Source organism: Rhinoderma darwinii, chromosome 3, assembly GCF_050947455.1.
Source record: "Rhinoderma darwinii isolate aRhiDar2 chromosome 3, aRhiDar2.hap1, whole genome shotgun sequence".
NCBI classification, from domain to species: domain Eukaryota; kingdom Metazoa; phylum Chordata; class Amphibia; order Anura; family Rhinodermatidae; genus Rhinoderma; species Rhinoderma darwinii.
This window is the reverse complement of record NC_134689.1, coordinates 425,174,984-425,192,821: the sequence shown is the minus strand read 5'-3', so window position 1 is coordinate 425,192,821 and position 17,838 is coordinate 425,174,984. Positions and strand designations below refer to the sequence as shown.

At 40.6% G+C, this 17,838-nt stretch overlaps 1 protein-coding gene across 1 annotated transcript; it reads right to left on the bottom strand.

The window, feature by feature from the left end:
* Nucleotides 1-7,477: 7,477 nt before the first annotated feature.
* Nucleotides 7,478-8,407, bottom strand: LOC142750677 (olfactory receptor 6P1-like). The gene has a single exon (XM_075859664.1). The coding sequence runs from the start codon at nt 8,405-8,407 to the stop codon at nt 7,478-7,480; it is 930 nt and encodes a 309-aa protein (XP_075715779.1).
* Between the last annotated feature and the right edge of the window lie 9,431 nt (nt 8,408-17,838).

The following is a 17,838-nucleotide window of genomic DNA, read 5'->3' as shown; positions in this document are numbered from 1 at the left end:
ACAGAGCACTGCTCCAAATGCATGGAGCCAACAAGGAGCTCAAAAACAGGGTTATGCTGTGTAAAATAACCATTAGCAAGAGGAGTGGAATCGATACCCACTACCGGGACATGTTTAGGCAATTCAATCAAAGGCATAGCTAGAGACATAGCAAATTCCACAGACATGATATTAGCAGACGACCCTGAATCCACGAAGGCACTGCCGGTAGCAGACCTACCACCAAAAGAGACCTGAAAGGGAAGCAAGATTTGATTACGTTTCATATTTATGGGAAATACCTGTGCGCCCAAGTGACCTCCTCGATGATCACTTAGACGCGGAAGTTTTCCGGCTGCTTATTCTTACGCCTAGGACAGGTGTTCACGTGATGCTTGTCATCCCTACAATAGAAGCAGAGACCATTCTTCCTGCGAAACTCTTTACGTTGTTGGGGGGACACGGAGGCCCCGAGTTGCATAGGTACCTCTGAGTCTTCCGTGGAAGAACGAAGCAATTGAACCTCGGGAGGCATCATGGGGGAGTCAGAGGAGAAAACACAAAAACGTTCACGTTGTCATTCCCTGAGACGTCGGTCAAGTCGTACCGCTAAAGCCATAACCTGGTCTAGGGAGTCAGAAGAGGGATAGCTAACTAGCAGGTCTTTCAGGGCGTTCGACAGACCCAACCTAAACTGGCACATTAAGGCAGGGTCATTCCACCGAGACGCTATGCACCACTTCCTAAAGTCAGAGCAATACTCCTCAACAGGTCTCTTACCCTGACGTAAGGTCACTAGCTGACTCTCGGCAAAGGCAGTCCTGTCAGTCTCGTCATAAATGAGTCCGAGAGCAGAAAAGAAAAGATCAACGGATGAAAGTTCAGGGGCGTCAGGAGCCAAGGAGAAGGCCCATTCTAGGGGCCCGTCCTTGAGCCGGGACATAATTATACCCACCCGCTGGCTCTCAGAGCCTGAGGAGTGGGGCTTTAAACGAAAATAGAGCCTACAACTCTCCCGAAAGGAGAGATAAGTCTTCCGGTCCCCTGAGAACCGGTCAGGTAACTTGAGGTGGGGTTCAAGAGGTGAGGTGAAGGGCACTACCATGGTAGCATCAGGCTGGTTGACCCTCTGAGCCAGGGCCTGGACCTGTAGGTAGAGACCCTGCATTTGCTGAGCCAGGGTCTCAAGGGGGTCCATAGTAGTGTGAGGGACCAGGGTAGAGTAGGTATATGGGCTTGTGATTATGTAATGACTGGGTAAGGAAACAGACAAGTGAGCCCTAATCTACCCGCCACTCAGTCCCTGCCTACTTGCAACAACCCGCCCTATACGACGGGGTACAACTGAGCGACGGTCCCTACGCTCAATAAGTGCCCGACAGACAAACAGACAAGGGTACACAGAAGCAAGAGAAAAGGGGCAGTTGCCCACGGGAAGACCGCGAGCAACAAGAGTGGTGAACGAGCCGAGTCAAACCAGGAGTGTACGAGGTACCAAACGCAGAGCAGGAGAGTAGTCAGTAATCCAGGGTCGATATGAAGCAGGGTCAAATGGTTAAAGAAGCTGCAGCAGGGCCAGGAAACAAAACAAGAATCACAAGTAAGGAGGAACAGGAAAGGCAGGTATAAATAGACAGAGGGCGGGAGCTAGCTTCGTCTGGCCAGGCTGTGATAGGCTCTCCCACTCCTAAGCCTGCCATCCTGAGTGGTGGAAGATGGAGTCAGTCTCACAGACATAGAAGCAGGTGCAGGCTGATTACCTATGGGCGTGGATACAGACGCTGTGCCTGGCAGATCCTTAACAGAAACAATATCTGAGAAACTAATCGTTCAAAAGCGGTAATTTATACACTCGTAGCCTTTGACGCTCTTACCTACACCCTAAAAAATCAGAGCACCCAAACAAACGTAAAATTGTTGAGCGAACAAATCTCTGTGCTCAATAATTTATTGCTGTCAACCCTGATAGTTTTTATGCTAGGCCATACAGGTGCGATGATTCTTTCCACCCAGGTCTCTGAATGTCCCATAGGCCCAACCAGCATAGGAGAGGTTGGTCAGAACGGGCCAACCGATGGAGCTTCCCACCCGTTTGTAAATCTCTATTTATTTATTTTTTTCGTTTTTTTGAGTCAACTTTAGATGGTACAAAAGTAAAGGCCTGGCTTGGTTTTAACGTCATCTTTGTAGATGACAGGTTGATCTTTTCGCATCTACATTGATGCCGGCTTCATCTTTTTGGATTACCAGAGATACTAGATCCTGTTTTGTGGATCACCACAGATGCGTTGATGGCCCAGATGGCACTTTACACACACACTGTGTGGTTAAAAATAAAAACACTGATGTATTACTGATGTGGCACACTCACAGCAGTGTTCTGATCCTTCACATGGAATTTGGGGGGCATACTCACATTTTGGGGTGACCGCCCCAAAATGTCAAAATTGCACTCTCAGTGAGGGGGCAGAGAAAGTACATTGATGTTTGATGGTTACAGGATGAAAGTTCTGAAGCACTGAAACCAGCAGTTCTATTATTAACTACCAGGTTCACTCATGATACGTTCATGAGTCCAGATACGTAGAGGCCTGATGCGTTCTCTCGCCGGACACTATGGTCACTGGTATGGTCAGTTTACACAGAAGTCCTTTCTTACCCAATATTGCCTCTCCTAGCAACCCTTAGCTTTGGGATTTTCGGGGACACAGGCGCACAAGATGGACACCGAGGCCGCAATATAGACAGAGTCCCGAAGTGTGTCTGCATTGTGTCTCCTGGGTGGATAGCTTACACTGGTCCATCATCACAGACTCCTTAGGAGGATCGACATCTGAGGACAGCAGGGGTTGCTGCAAAGTAGGGACCAGACTAGGAAGGCCTCCCTCCCGACGAACCTCTTGGAGGCATTCTCGGATCCGCATATCAATCCGGGCGGACAGAAGGATGAGGTCATCCAGGGTAGATGGCAGGTCTCGAGTGGCAAGTTCTTCCTTAAAGAGTCTCTGTCACCAGATTATAAGTGCCCTATCTCCTACATAATCTGATTGGCGCTGTAATGTAGATAACAGCATTGGTTTTTATTTTGAAAAACGATCAATTTTGAGCAAGTTATGAGCAATTTTAGATTTAGTTTCTTAAAGACCAACTGGGTGTGTTTTTACTTTTGACCAAGTGGGTGTTGTAAAGAAGTGTATGAGGCTGACCAATCAGTGACCAATCAGCCTCATACACTTCTCATTGTTCCAGACCAGCTTCTTTCACTGCATAATCACACTGTGCTGTGGATCATGCTGGGCTGGAACAATGAGAAGTGTATGAGGCTGATTGGTCACTGATTGGTCAGCGTCATACACTTCTTTACAACACCCACTTGGTGAAAAGTAAAAACACGCCCAGTTGGCCTTTAAGAAACTAAATCTAAAATTGCTCATAACTTGCTCTAAATTTATCGTTTTTCTAAATAAAAACCAATGCTGTTATCTACATTACAGTGCAGATCAGATTATGTAGGAGATAGGGCACTTATAATCTGGTGACAGAGCCTCTTTAATTTTAGGAGACAGTCCATGCCAGAATGCAGCCACCAGGGCCTCATTGTTCCATAACAGTTCTCCCGCCAGGGTGCGGAAGTGGATGGCGTATTCGCTCACAGAGGTGTCTCCTTGGCATAGGTTAATCAAGGAAGCCGCTGCTGACGAGACTCGTCCAGGCTCCTCAAACACTGTGCGAAATGTCCGGGGAAATTCCTTGAAGTCACGGGTCTCTGGTCCTTGTCTCAGATAGAGTTCGCCCATGCAAGAGCCTTGCCAGTGAGGAGAGAGATGATGAAAGCGACCCTGGCTAGTCAGATGACCTAGTAGGAAACCTGTGGCAGCTCGGACAGTAGCAAGGCAGGCTTGGCAGGAACTAGGCAGCAGGTAGACGTCAGACGTGGAGAACCAGGACCGGCGTGGTATACCGCACAGCACGGCTACAGCTAAGCACGGCACTAGATCAGTATACAGGTTACAGGATACAGGAACAGGAAAAACAGGGAGAAGGAAACACTAGGGGACCATTTGCAAGACAAACTTGGAATACAACAACAAAGCTAAGGCATGGGAGGATGGGGCTGGGACCTTCTTATAGCTCAGGGTGCTCTGGAGCAATTAGCTCAATCACCAACATGCGTGCGCTCTGGCTTCTTAAGTCTGGACTGAGCTCGTGAGCTAACCCTGGTGGTCACTGTGGAACAGGATGGCCGTATGTGCAGACATCTCTTGAGAGAAGAGCGTCGACTGGATGTAAGGACATTACAATAGGTTTGGAAACAGTGGCTCGGCAGACAGTAACACACATGAAAGAATTGGATATAGGGCAAAGCTCTTTGACATTGCGGCTCCAGCGCTGGACCCAGGAAAGGTAAGAATAATAATTGTTTTGCTTTTTATGTTACTAATTATTTTTGTTTGTTTGTGTTTTTTTTACAAGTTCGGTTGTTGGACTACTTCAGATTCGAGGACTACTTCAAAAACGTTTTTTTTTATTCTCAATAAAAGGTTAATGGGGGTTGTGTGTGGGTTTTTATTTCAATAAAATATTTTTCCTTTCATAGAAACCAATCAAAAAAGCGGCTAATGCAAATTTCACTGTAGACTCTCAGCAACGTAATTCAACAGCAATTCCGCCAGGTCTGAACATGCCCTTAAGAAACCTCCAAAATGCTGTTTTTTGCATACTTTAACCCCTTGAAGTCCAAGCCATTTCCTGATTTTTCATTTTTGTTTTTTCATCAATGGAGGGGTATGAGGGCTTATTTCTTTGCAGGAGGAGTTGTAGTTTTTATTGGCACCATTTAAAGTACCATATAATGTACTTGGAAACTGGAAAAAATTTTGATGTGGGGTGGAATTAGAAAAATCTGCAATTCCTACATTTTCGTTTGGGTTTCGTTTTTACGAATTAAATTTATTCTGCTGGACAATACGATCACGGTGATACCAAATTGATATAGTTTTTTAACATTTTACTCATTTTACAAAGAAAAAACAATTTGTTAAAAAAACATAATTTGTGCTGCCATATAGTGAAAGCCATAACGTCTTTATTTTTTGACGATTGAACGGAGTCAGGGCTTATATTTTTGCGCCACGTGCTGTGGTTTTTATTGGTAGCATTTTTTGGTACATACGACTTTTTGATCAGTTTTTATTAAAAATTATTTTTACTGCTAAATTGGCCAAAAAATAGCTAAATATGTTGTTTTATTATTTTTTATTTTTACGGCGTTCACCTTGCGAGTTAAGTAGCATTATGATGTAGTAGTTCTGACTTTTATGGACAAAACGATACCAATTCTTTTTTTTATATATTTTTATATACAGTGAAGGAAATAAGTATTTTTATCCTTTGCTGATTTTGTAAGTTTGCCCACTGTCAAAGTCATGTACAGTCATCACATTTTTAGGCTAGGTTAATTTTACCAGTGAGAGATAGATTATATAAAAAAAAAAGAAAATCACATAGTCAAAATGATATAGATTTACTTGCATTTTGCACAGAGAAATAAGTATTTGATCCCCTACCAACCATTAAGAGTTCAGCCTCCTCCAGACCAGTTACACGCTCCAAATCAACTTGGTGCCTGCATTAAAGACAGCTGTCTTAAATGGTCACCTGTATAAAAGACTCCTGTCCACAGACTCAATTAATCAGTCTGACTCTAACCTCTACAACATGGGCAAGACCAAAGAGCTTTCTAAGGATGTCAGGGTCAAGATCATAGACCTGCACAAGGCTGGAATGGGCTACAAAACCATAAGTAAGATGCTGGGTGAGAAGGAGACAACTGTTGGTGCAATAGTAAGAAAATGGAAGACATACAAAATGACTGTTAATCGACATCGATCTGGGGCTCCATGCAAAATCTCACCTCTTGGGGTATCCTTGATCCTGAGGAAGGTGAGAGCTCAGCCGTAAACTACACAGGGGGAACTTGTTAATGATCTCAAGGCAGCTGGGACCACAGTCACCAAGAAAACTATTGGTAACACATTACGCCGTAATGGATTAAAATCATGCAGTGCCCGCAAGGTCCCCCTGCTCAAGAAGGCACATGTACAGGCCCATCTGAAGTTTGCAAATGAACATCTGGATGATTCTGAGAGTGATTGGGAGAAGGTGCTGTGGTCAGATGAGACTAAAATTGAGCTCTTTGGCATTAACTCAACTCACCGTGTTTGGAGGAATAGAAATGCTGCCTATGAGCCAAAGAACACCGACCCCACTGTCAAGCATGGAGGTGGAAACATTATGTTTTTGTGGTGTCTCTCTGCTAAGGGCACAGGACTACTTCACCGCATCAATGTGAGAATGGATGGAGCCATGTACCGTCAAATCCTGAGTGACAACCTCCTTCCCTCCACCAGGACATTAAAAATGGCTCGTGGCTTGGTCTTCCAGCACGACAATGACCCGAAACATACAGCCAAGGCAACAAAGGAGTGGCACAAAAAGAAGCACATTAAGATCATGGAGAGGCCTAGCTAGTCTCCAGACCTTAATCCCATCGAAAACATATGGAGGGAACTGAAGATCCGAGTTGCCAAGCGACAGCCTCGAAATCTTAATGATTTACAGATTATCTGCAAAGAGGAGTGGGCCAAAATTCCATCTAACATGTGTGCAAACCTCATCATCAACTACAAAAAACGTCTGACTGCTGTGCTTGCCAACAAGGATTTTGTCACCAAGTATTAAGAATTGTTTGCCAAAGGGATCAAATACTTATTTCTCTGTGCACAATGCAAATACATATATATAATTTTGACAATGTGATTTATTTTTTTATTTAATCTATCTCTCACTGGTAAAATTAACCTAGCCCAAAAATTCTAGACTGTCCATGTCTTTGACGCGTGAGCCCGCTCCATACTTTCCCCCGCACCATGACGTTCCAGAATGTCATGGTGTGCTAATGGTTTAATGGCTGCTGTTTTTAATGTGGAGTAATTTATATGTGGTTTCTAACATATAGAAACCTTAAAGACGCTTCAAAGTTGAATTGGTCCCTAAAAAATGGTTTTGGAAATGATCTTGAATATGGGAAAAATGACTGCTAAACTTGTACATCTCCTGACATCCTAAAAAAGAAAAATATATTAAAAAAAAATTATGCCAGTAAAAGTAGATACGTGGGAAATGGTAATTGGCAACTATTTTATGTTGTATAACTGTCTTACAACCAGAGAAAATCTAACTTTCAAAAATTATAATTTTTCTACATTTTTGATAAATCTTTGTGACTCAGAAATAAATATTAAATGTATTGACCAAAATTTACCCCTAACATAAAGTATAACGTGTCACAAGAAAACTGAGAATTGCTCACTAAGAATTGCTAGGATAAGTAAAAGCATTCCAAAGGTATAAACTCATAAAGTGACATAAATATGGCTCTGTCAGGAAGATGAATACTGGCTGTGACAGCAAGAGGTTAAGAGAAAATGACAACAGATTACACATATTTCTGAATATTTTGTTGTATGGCTTTCTTAATAACTTTATTTCTCAGACAGTAAATAATGGGATTGAACAGAGGAGTAAATACAGTGTACAGCAGGGATGTGATTTTATTCATGTTCGTTGTTTGTCCTCTTGTTGGAAGAACATAAACACTGAAGAGAGTCAAGAAATAGATAAAGACCACAGTGAGGTGGGAGCTACAGGTGGAGAAGGCTTTCTGTCTACTGATATTAGATGGGATCCGTAAGATAGCATGGACAATGTTAACATAACAGATAACAATTATACTGCTGGGAATAATCACTAATGGAATACTTAGAAGATACGCTTGCAGTTTTAAAGGAAATGTATCAGAACAGGAAATTTCCCGTAAGGGAAGAAAATCACAGAACAAATGGTCGATGATATTATGTCCACAGAACTTTAGCCTTGATATTGTTTGGGTGTCACTGAATGCACAGGAAAAACCGACTAACCAGGAGATAGCGACCAATCTCACACAATACTCGCTTGTCATGATAGAGGTGTACCCGAGGGGGTTACAGATGGCCACATATCTGTCATAGGACATCACTGTGAGGAGAAGACATTCAAACATTTCAAAGGAGGCAAAAAATAAAAACTGAGTCAAGCAGCCAATATAAGTGATGGTCCCCCCATTATTCAGGAGAATGTGCAGCATATTAGGGACAATAACAGCTGACAGTAAAATATCATTGATGGACAGTTGTGAGATGAAGAAGTACATTGGAGTGTGGAGGTTCTTGCTGGTGGACACTAGGGTGATGATCAGAAGATTCCCACATATTGTGAGGCAAAATAACACAAATAGCAGACAGAAGAGGGATATTCTTAGCTGTGGGTCACCCTGAAAACCCAAGAGGACAAATTCTACAACATCAGTCACATTGTTCTCCTGCATTTAGAAAAAAAAATGTAGAAAACAAAGTAATATTAGATGTCAAGAAACCAAAATATATCACTTCTAATATAATATTGTACAGGAACTGGATTCGGCAAATGTCATATTCTCAGAGTCATAGCTGTATGGTGTATTAGATTTTCCAACACATTGGATTCCTCTATTTTTGTTTAAAGAGGTTGTATGAAATGAGAAAAATATGACTACTCTCTTTCTTAAACAGCGCCTCTCTTGTGTATGGACTGTGTCTGGCATTGCAGCTCACTCCTAATCACTTGAATGGTGCTGTGCTGCAATACCAGATACAGTCCATATGCAAGAGTGGCACTGTCTTCCTAATATTTCTAATATTGCTTAGGATTATTTTTTAATAGGCGTCTGTGCTAAAATAAATCAATCAATGGGTACAAATGTTAGTGTAGGTATTAAGAAAATGTTTGTAAGCTGTAGAACATTTTTGTTATGATTTGATTTAAAAAAAAATGTTTTTCTAATGAAGGACATTTCCTGTATTACTTAAAACAATTTATTTAAATTGACCAAAAATTTGGGAGGAGATATAACATTAGCGTGCGGGAAACTACAGTGAAGGAAATAAGTATTTGATCCCTTGCTGATTTTGTAAGTTTGCCCACTGTCAAAGACATGAACAGTCTAGAATTTTTAGGCTAGGTTAATTTTACCAGTGAGAGATAGATTATACAAAAAAAAACAGAAAATCCCACAGTCAAAATTATATAGATTTATTTGCATTGTGCACAGAGAAATAAGTATTTGATCCCTTTGGCAAACAAGACTTAATACTTGGTGGCAAAACCCTTGTTGGCAAGCACAGCAGTCAGACGTTTTTTGTAGTTGATGATGAGGTTTGCACACAAGTTAGATGGAATTTTGTCCCACTCCTCTTTGCAGATCATCTGTAAATCATTAAGATTTCGAGGCTGTCGCTTGGCAACTCGGATCTTCAGCTCCCTCCATAAGTTTTCGATGGGATTAAGGTCTGGAGACTGGCTAGGCCACTCCATGACCTTAATGTGCTTCTTTTTGAGCCACTCCTTTGTTGCCTTGGCTGTATGTTTCGGGTCATTGTCGTGCTGGAAGACCCAGCCACGAGCCATTTTTAATGTACTGGTGGAGGGAAGGAGGTTGTCACTCAGGATTTGACGGTACATGGCTCCATCCATTCTCCCATTGATGCGGTGAAGTAGTCCTGTGCCCTTAGCAGAGAAACACCCCCAAAACATAATGTTTCCACCTCCATGCTTGACAGTGGGGACGGTGTTCTTTGGGTCATAGGCAGCATTTCTCTTCCTACAAACACGGCGAGTTGAGTTAATGCCAAAGAGCTCAATTTTAGTCTCATCTGACCAAAGCACCTTCTTCCAAACACTCTCAGAATCATCCAGATGTTCATTTGCAAACTTCAGACGGGCCTGTACATGTGCCTTCTTGAGCAGGGGGACCTTGCGGGCACTGCAGGATTTTAATCCATTACGGCGTAATGTGTTACCAATGGTTTTCTTGGTGACTGTGGTCCCAGCTGCCTTGAGATCATTAACAAGTTTCCCCCGTGTAGTTTTAGGCTGAGCTGTCACCTTCCTCAGGATCAAGGATACCCCACGAGGTGAGATTTTGCATGGAGCCCCAGATCGATGTCGATTGACAGTCATTTTGTATGTCTTCCATTTTCTTACTATTGCACCAACAGTTGTCTCCTTCTCACCCAGCGTCTTACTTATGGTTTTGTAGCCCATTCCAGCCTTGTGCAGGTCTATGATCTTGTCCCTGACATCCTTAGAAAGCTCTTTGGTCTTGCCCATGTTGTAGAGGTTAGAGTCAAACTGATTAATTGAGTCTGTGGACAGGAGTCTTTTATACAGGTGACCATTTAACACAGCTTTCTTTAAAGCAGGCACCAAGTTGATTTGGTGCATGTAACTGGTCTGGAGGAGGCTGAACTCTTAATGGTTGGTAGGGGATCAAATACTTATTTCTCTGTGCACAATGCAAATAAATATATATATAATTTTGACAATGTGATTTTCTTTTTTTTTTTTTTATATAATCTATCTCTCACTGGTAAAATTAACCTAGCCTAAAAATTCTAGACTGTTCATGTCTTTGACAGTGGGCAAACTTACAAAATCAGCAAGGGATCAAATACTTATTTCCTTCACTGTATACAATACTGAGTGGAGTGAGAAATGCCAGCATGGGTGTAAAGAATTTGACTGGAAAGGGGGCCAGGATTCCTTAATTGGGGGGACAATTGTTTTTTGTTTTTTTGAAATAGGCAAAATTTAAAGTAAGAGTGTATACAGTCAAGAAAAGAAGCCAGGAATGTGGATGTTATTCATCTAATATTGTTGGTATAAAAAAAAAAAAGCAATTTTAACCCTATCCTACCCTGGATCGAAAATTTGTCGCAGCCAACGAGGTTGTTTACATGAAGCAATGTTCTATAATGACACAGTGAGGGTGCGACATCACTTAAGGGTGTCAGGTGTATTGTACAGCTGACACCAATGGACAGCCGATATCCCAATCTAGCAGCCGGGCTCAAAGATAACTCCAATCCCGGCTCATAAATCTCTTAGATGCCAGACCACGGTAAGTAAAGAGTTTGACATCTCATTAGAGCTGATTGCGAGGTGCCAATAGGTTACCATGGTGGTTGTGGGCCTACGACAGGCCCCCAGGTCTGCCAGTGGTATCAGTGTAATACTAACAGGCACTAATGATTTTGAATACTAATTATTCCAGAGCATTATACAACTGGTTAAACAATTTCAGAATCACCTCTACTTGTGGCACTAAGAAAAAAGTTAAATAAGGTTTAAAAACAAACGTGTCCAGAATAACAAAAAATAATACTTTTTGTATATTAAAAACATTTATTCTGTAAAAATATTAAACGAAAAAATATTTCCAACCTTCCTATTCTACCAATCACAAGAAAATCATTCTCCCTCTGGAGTACATCAACATAAGAGCCATTTATTTTTCTACAGACATTACCATATATTTGCATAAATTTGCTCTTGAGTTCCACTTTAAAAAAAAAAAAAAAAAAAATCATCCATTGAAATCCTATCTTTTGCCAGGACAGCATAGAATGGAGGGCAACATTTTTGTCCAGTGCACATGTAGTTTTTGGGCAGAGCATAAAAGTAGAGGGTGGACTTTTATTTTTATTTTCAATTTTTTTAGGGATCCTTTCTGTGTTGGCTAAATAGAGACTGTTTAAAAACTGTTATTGTGAATCCAGCCTCGTATACTGTAGTGATGAGATGCCTCAAAATGTACAGTAAGTGATTGATGAATATAAATCTCTAAGTTCACATGAAATATAAGTTTCTGCTTGAGCACACACCCTAAGGCCAGTTTTATGTGAGCTAAGTATTAGTGCACTTCTTTAAGAGTATGAATGCTGTATATCTCGGTCAAGCCTGAATTTACGGCCATTGTACGCTTATGTGAAGCTGGTGTTAGGGTTGGGATTTACCTTACATCGACCTGGACAGGTCATTATTCTACTTGCATTCAAAACTGAAATCACATATAATACATAAAAGTTAGTCAAAAGATGTATTGTCCAAGGACTATTAACAGTATTTACTCTTCAATAATGACATAAATTACAATAATCATGAATGTTCCTTAAAATTAGCATTTACTCAACAGAACTTACATCCGGTCCAGGTCCATGTCCATGTTCTGAAACAAACATTTCCTTATAGATAAAAAAAATAATTCCAATTATTGTCAATATTAAGAGAGAAGATCCCAGGATGTATCTGAGGATTGTTCAAGATCAGAGGCTTTCCAGTGTAATGACGTTGTGTGATATAATATATATTGATCAGACACATGATCATAGTAATAATATATGAAGTATAAAGTGATGACTACCTGTATATATACACAGAATGAACACAGGTGACGTGGAGATAAACTCTATGGAGATGGTTTCTCATTGTCTCCTGAGCTTCTGTTAAGTGAAGAAAATAAAAATAAACTTATTCATCATTAACATTTACTTTACTTTCTTAATTCACAGATCAATTAATTTCATCCTAATGGAAATAAAGTTTAAGATCAAGGGGGAAAAGTTCAGAAAGTAAAACACTATTAGAAGACGAAACTTTTTATTTGATAAAGTAAAAATTTTAAGAAAACTTCACACGTAGATTATCACCATAAATAGTTCCTGATAAGAAAATATAAAAAATATAATCACAGGCCTCATATACTCGGCTGTAGTACGGCTCTATAGACCCAGCAAGTTGTACAGAACAATGATATGACACCAATAGCATTATATGGGGCCTTAGGGGCCATGTAAACGAGCGCTGATCAAGGAGAGAGCTCGATGATTGGCTTTTGTTTGCTCCTTTCACACAGAGCAATGATTGGATACGAATAGGGACGAACACTCTATACTCCGATCACTCGTTCCCATACATTTTCAATAGTGATCTTTAATTCTGCATAAAAGAGCAGATCAGCCGATGAATGAGTGTTTGCACGTTCATCGGCTGATAGTTGCCCTGATTACACAGGGCAATGATCGGGAAGGAGCGTTCATATGAACGTTTGTTTGCCCAAGCATTGGCCCGTGTATTAGGGCATTTACTGTACCTCCTTATGCCCCTGATTTCGTGCAGAGGATTTATTCTGTTGTATTCCAGTTTAAAAAAAAACTTTCTCATGTCCCATCAGTTGCCATATTACGAAGCATTGTTTAAAAGTCCTGGATATTCTCATGATCTGTGGTAAATCCAACATAAAGGAAACTGTATTAATTTGTCTTAAAATCTTGAAAGGATCAATAAATCTAGGCCCCAACTTGCCACATGATTGTTTTATACTGATGTTTTTGGTGGACAACCACACTCTATCTTCCCCTTTGAAGTTATGTGGCCTGTGGTGGTGATCAAACTTGTGTTTAGCACAAAGGGCAGCTGAACCCAAAGCCCGATGGACCTTACTCCACACTGACTTAAACATCTTAATCCTCAGTCTGAACAATAGAATGTCAAAACCCACACTGCCGGCAAATGAAGATGACTTGGGCTGAAAACCATATTTACAGAAAAATGGAGGGACATTAGTGGATTCATGGCACAAGTTGTTATAAGCAGAAACTGGATCCAATCATCATGTAGTTATTAAACATAATACCGGAGATAATGTTCTAATGTCTGGTTTACTCTCTCAGTCTGAACATTGGTCTGTGGATGATGGGCAGTGAAGAAACCCAAATCAAAACCTAAATTTGCACAAAAGGTGAACCCCTGTCAGATACAATAATTTCAGGAATACCATGAAGTCTCACCACTTGTTGAACAGAGTGAGTAGCCAGCTTATCAACAGAGGGCAAGCCAGACAAGGGTATAAAATGGGACAATTTAATGAACCTGACTACAACAACCTAAATGGTATCTGGGCAACTCAACATTAAAGTCCATGGATATGTGTGTCCATGGTTTCCTGGGAGTGGGTAAGGTTTTACCTGACCAAAAGGTAATGCCCTAGATGTCATATTGCAAGCACAGATGTCACTTTCCCCAACAAACCTTTCCACATGTCTTCTCATATCTGGCCACCAAACAGATCGAAACAAGGTCTTACACATCTTAGTGATACTTGGATGACACGACAATTTGCTACCTTGACACTCTAAAAGAACAGCAGGTCTGAGTTTACTAGGAACAAAAAACATTAGGCGGGTATCTCTGGAGGTGTCTGAGATTGAGCCTGCAAAAGTAAATCAGAAATATTCAGTGTTAGCCCTGTCACAATTCTATCAGGAGGAATGATGAAAGAAGGTAGAGGGTAACCACAAATTCTTGATACTCAACTGGCAGACCCTGGAGACTGGTAACTGTGACTAGACTTGGGGAACTAAAACATCTCCCTGAACAAAACTTTCTCTAATTCTCCTGAAATCTAATCACACATTAGAAAATGGAGGGACAACCAAGGATACCCCAAAAATAATTGGATGGCCTCTAACAAGCGGTCTACGGTTCAAGTGGCGAAAAAATTCAGAGCGCGCTAGAGTGTGTTTTAGAGTCTATTTTACCTTTTGGCACCGACAGTTTTGTATGGACGGACGCGCTCCGTTAGTGACTTTCGCCATCACCACCGATGGTGCAAAGTAAAAAATGAAATCTTCAGGGAAGCGACCGGCGTCGTTTCTGACTTTGGAAGTTTACCACTAAAGGTCTCACCAAAAAATATGTACAGTTTCGTGGCGGTGGCATACTCGGTTTACGCCCAACAAAAACGCTCGAAACACGTAGTCGAAAACTTTGAAAGAGTCGAAAACTGAACCTTGACCAGATGGACCTGAGCTAGGTGTCCATTCGTTCACCTTGCAAAGCCGAACTATACGACACCTGACTCGGTCGTCTTTTCTAAAAGGGGACTCCACTTTTGCACCATAAACATGGCGGAATTCCCTTATTTAGAGCTTGATATTGACAGTTTTACCAAACTATTTCCATAACCGCTCATTGTGGAGTTACGAGCCCCAAAACTATTATACGTCACCATCTCCTGAGTATGTATGCCAAGACTCGTGACTAGAGATGAGCGAACATATCAAAAGTTCGGTTCGGCTAGTTCGCCGAATTTCACAAAAAAGTTTGATTCGGACCGAACTAGTTCGGACCGAACCTGTCACTTCCGTGCGCCGAGCATGCTACTGTCCAGGGTGCTGATAGAGTTAATGGGCTGCACTAACTCTTTCAGCAACCTTGACAGTACATGCTCGGCGCGCGGAAAATAAAATTTTAATGTAATAAAAAAATAAAAGTAATACGTACTTACTTTCCTCCTGTCCGGCCTCCAGCGATGACGTTTCATCCCTTTCGCCGCTGCAGCCAATCACAGGCTGTAGTGGCGGTCACGCACGTCAGGATGACGCTTCATCCCACGTGACCGCCTTTGCAGCCAATCACAGGCTGCAGCGGCGACATGGATGAAACGTCATCACTGGAGGCCGGACAGGAGGAAAGTAAGTATGAACGTACTATTATTTTTTTTTTGGCATGTATGTATGTTGGCATGTATGTATGTATGTATATATGTGCATGTATGTTTGCATTTATGTTGGCATGTATGTATATATGTGCATGTATGTTTGCATTTATGTTGGCATGTATGTATATATGTGCATGTTTGTATGTATATTTGCAAGTATATATTTGCATGCATGTATGTATGTTTGCATGTGTGTATGTTTGCATGTATGTATGTATGTTGTTATGTATGTATGTTGTCATGTATGTATTGTGAGGGTTTAGCATCAGGAGAGGTTGGTACAGCGGTTTCTTAGTAGCCAGAGACAGGGACACCGTGCATTAAAGTTCATAACAGGGCTTTGCCTGTGTTTTATTCTTGTCAAAGAAACAGCCTCTTGTACAACAAGGCAAAATACTAAATAAATCCTGCTCGTCTGAGCACTAACTAAACAAGATATTATCTAACTATACCAAGTGCCTTCCTACCAGGCACTGGACACAAAGTAACAAGGGGTCTTTACTCACATAGAATACAGGCTACTCCAGACTTAGTAGTCTTCGGTCTGAGTCAGGGGTGAGACTCACACACACTGTGTCTGCACCTTTTTATACACAGGCTGCAGGTGCAGCTAATTGAGCAGCAGCCTTGTCCTACAAACAGAGATGGACTAGGGATTGAGGAACCCGCCCTGCTCTTCCCCAATCCAACTTCAGGCCCTTTTTCCGGCTTTTCCTTAAGCCGAGATTGGAAAGCTAGAGCTTTCTATTGCAAAAAATACTCATTCCCTGGAGCCTAGGATACATATGACAGGATTCTAGGGGAAATGTACCTTCCCTCAATGACTTTACCTGTCACTGTCTCACAGTATGTATGTTGTCATGTATGTATGTATATATGTGCATGTATGTTGCCATGTATGTATATTTGCATGTATATATTTGCATGAATGTATGTTTGTATGTATGTATGTATGTTTGCATGTATGTATGTTTGCATGTATGTTTGCATGTATGTATGTATGTTTGCATGTATGTATGCATGTATGTATGTTGTCATGTAAGTATGTATGTATATGTGTGCATGTATGTTTGCATGTATGTTGGCATGTATGTATATATGTGCATGTTTGTATGTATATTTGCATGTATATATATATATATATATATATATATATGTATGTTTGCATGTGTGTATGTTTGCATGTGTGTATGTTTGCATGTATGTATGTTTGCTTGTATGTATGTATGTATGTATGTTTGTATGTATGTTTGCATGTATGTATGTTTACATGTATGTATGTTGTCATGTATGTATGTATGTATGTATATTGTCATGTATGTATGTATGTATGTATATATGTGCATGTATGTTTGCATGTATGTTGGCATGTATGTATATATGTGCATGTTTGTATGTATATTTGCATGTATATATTTGCATGTATGTATGCATGTTTGCATGTGTGTATGTTCGCATGTATGTATATTTGCATGCATGTATGTATGTTTGCATGTATGTATGTATGAATGTATGTATGTTTGTATGTATGTTTGCATGTATGTATGTTTGCATGTATGTATGTTGGCATGTATGTATGTTGGCATGTATGTATGTATATATGTATGTTGTCATGTATGTATGTATGTATATATGTGCATGTATGTATGTTTGCATGTTTTTATTTGTGCATGTATGTTTGCATGTATGTTTATATATATGTGCATGTATGTAATTATGTTTGCATGTGTTTATGTTTGCATGTATATTTGTGCATGCTTGTATATATGTATGTATGTATCTTTGCATGTTTGTTTGTATGTATGTATGTTTTCATGTGTGTGTGTGTATGCATGTATGTATGTATGTATGTATGTTTGTATATATGTATGTATGTGTGTTTGCATGTATGTTTGTTTGTATATATGTCTGTATGGCCATGTATGATACTGTCTGCTGGCGCCCTGTATCTAAGTCAACTTCGCGGCAGGCTTCTATACATGGTATTACAGTCAGTATCACACATTAAACTGAATCTAAGCCTACGACATGTTTTATTTCATTTTTTTTTTATTATTTTTTTTACAGGTTTGGTGTTTGGACTACGTCGGTTTCGAGTACTACTTAGATGACGTTTTTTTTTTCTACAATAAAATGGTTAATGAGGGTTGTGTTGGGGGTGCTTTATTTCAATAAAATATTTTATCTATATCTTTGTCTTTTTCTTTTCAAATTTTATTACTACCACTTTAGTAATGGCCGCTGTCTGAGTGACAACATCCATTACTAAGGCAAGGCTTAGTGTTAGCCGGTGCAGAGGCTAACACTAACCACCATTATTACCCCGGTACCCACAACCACCAGGGGTGCCGGCAAGAGCCAGGTACGATCCAGTACCCGAC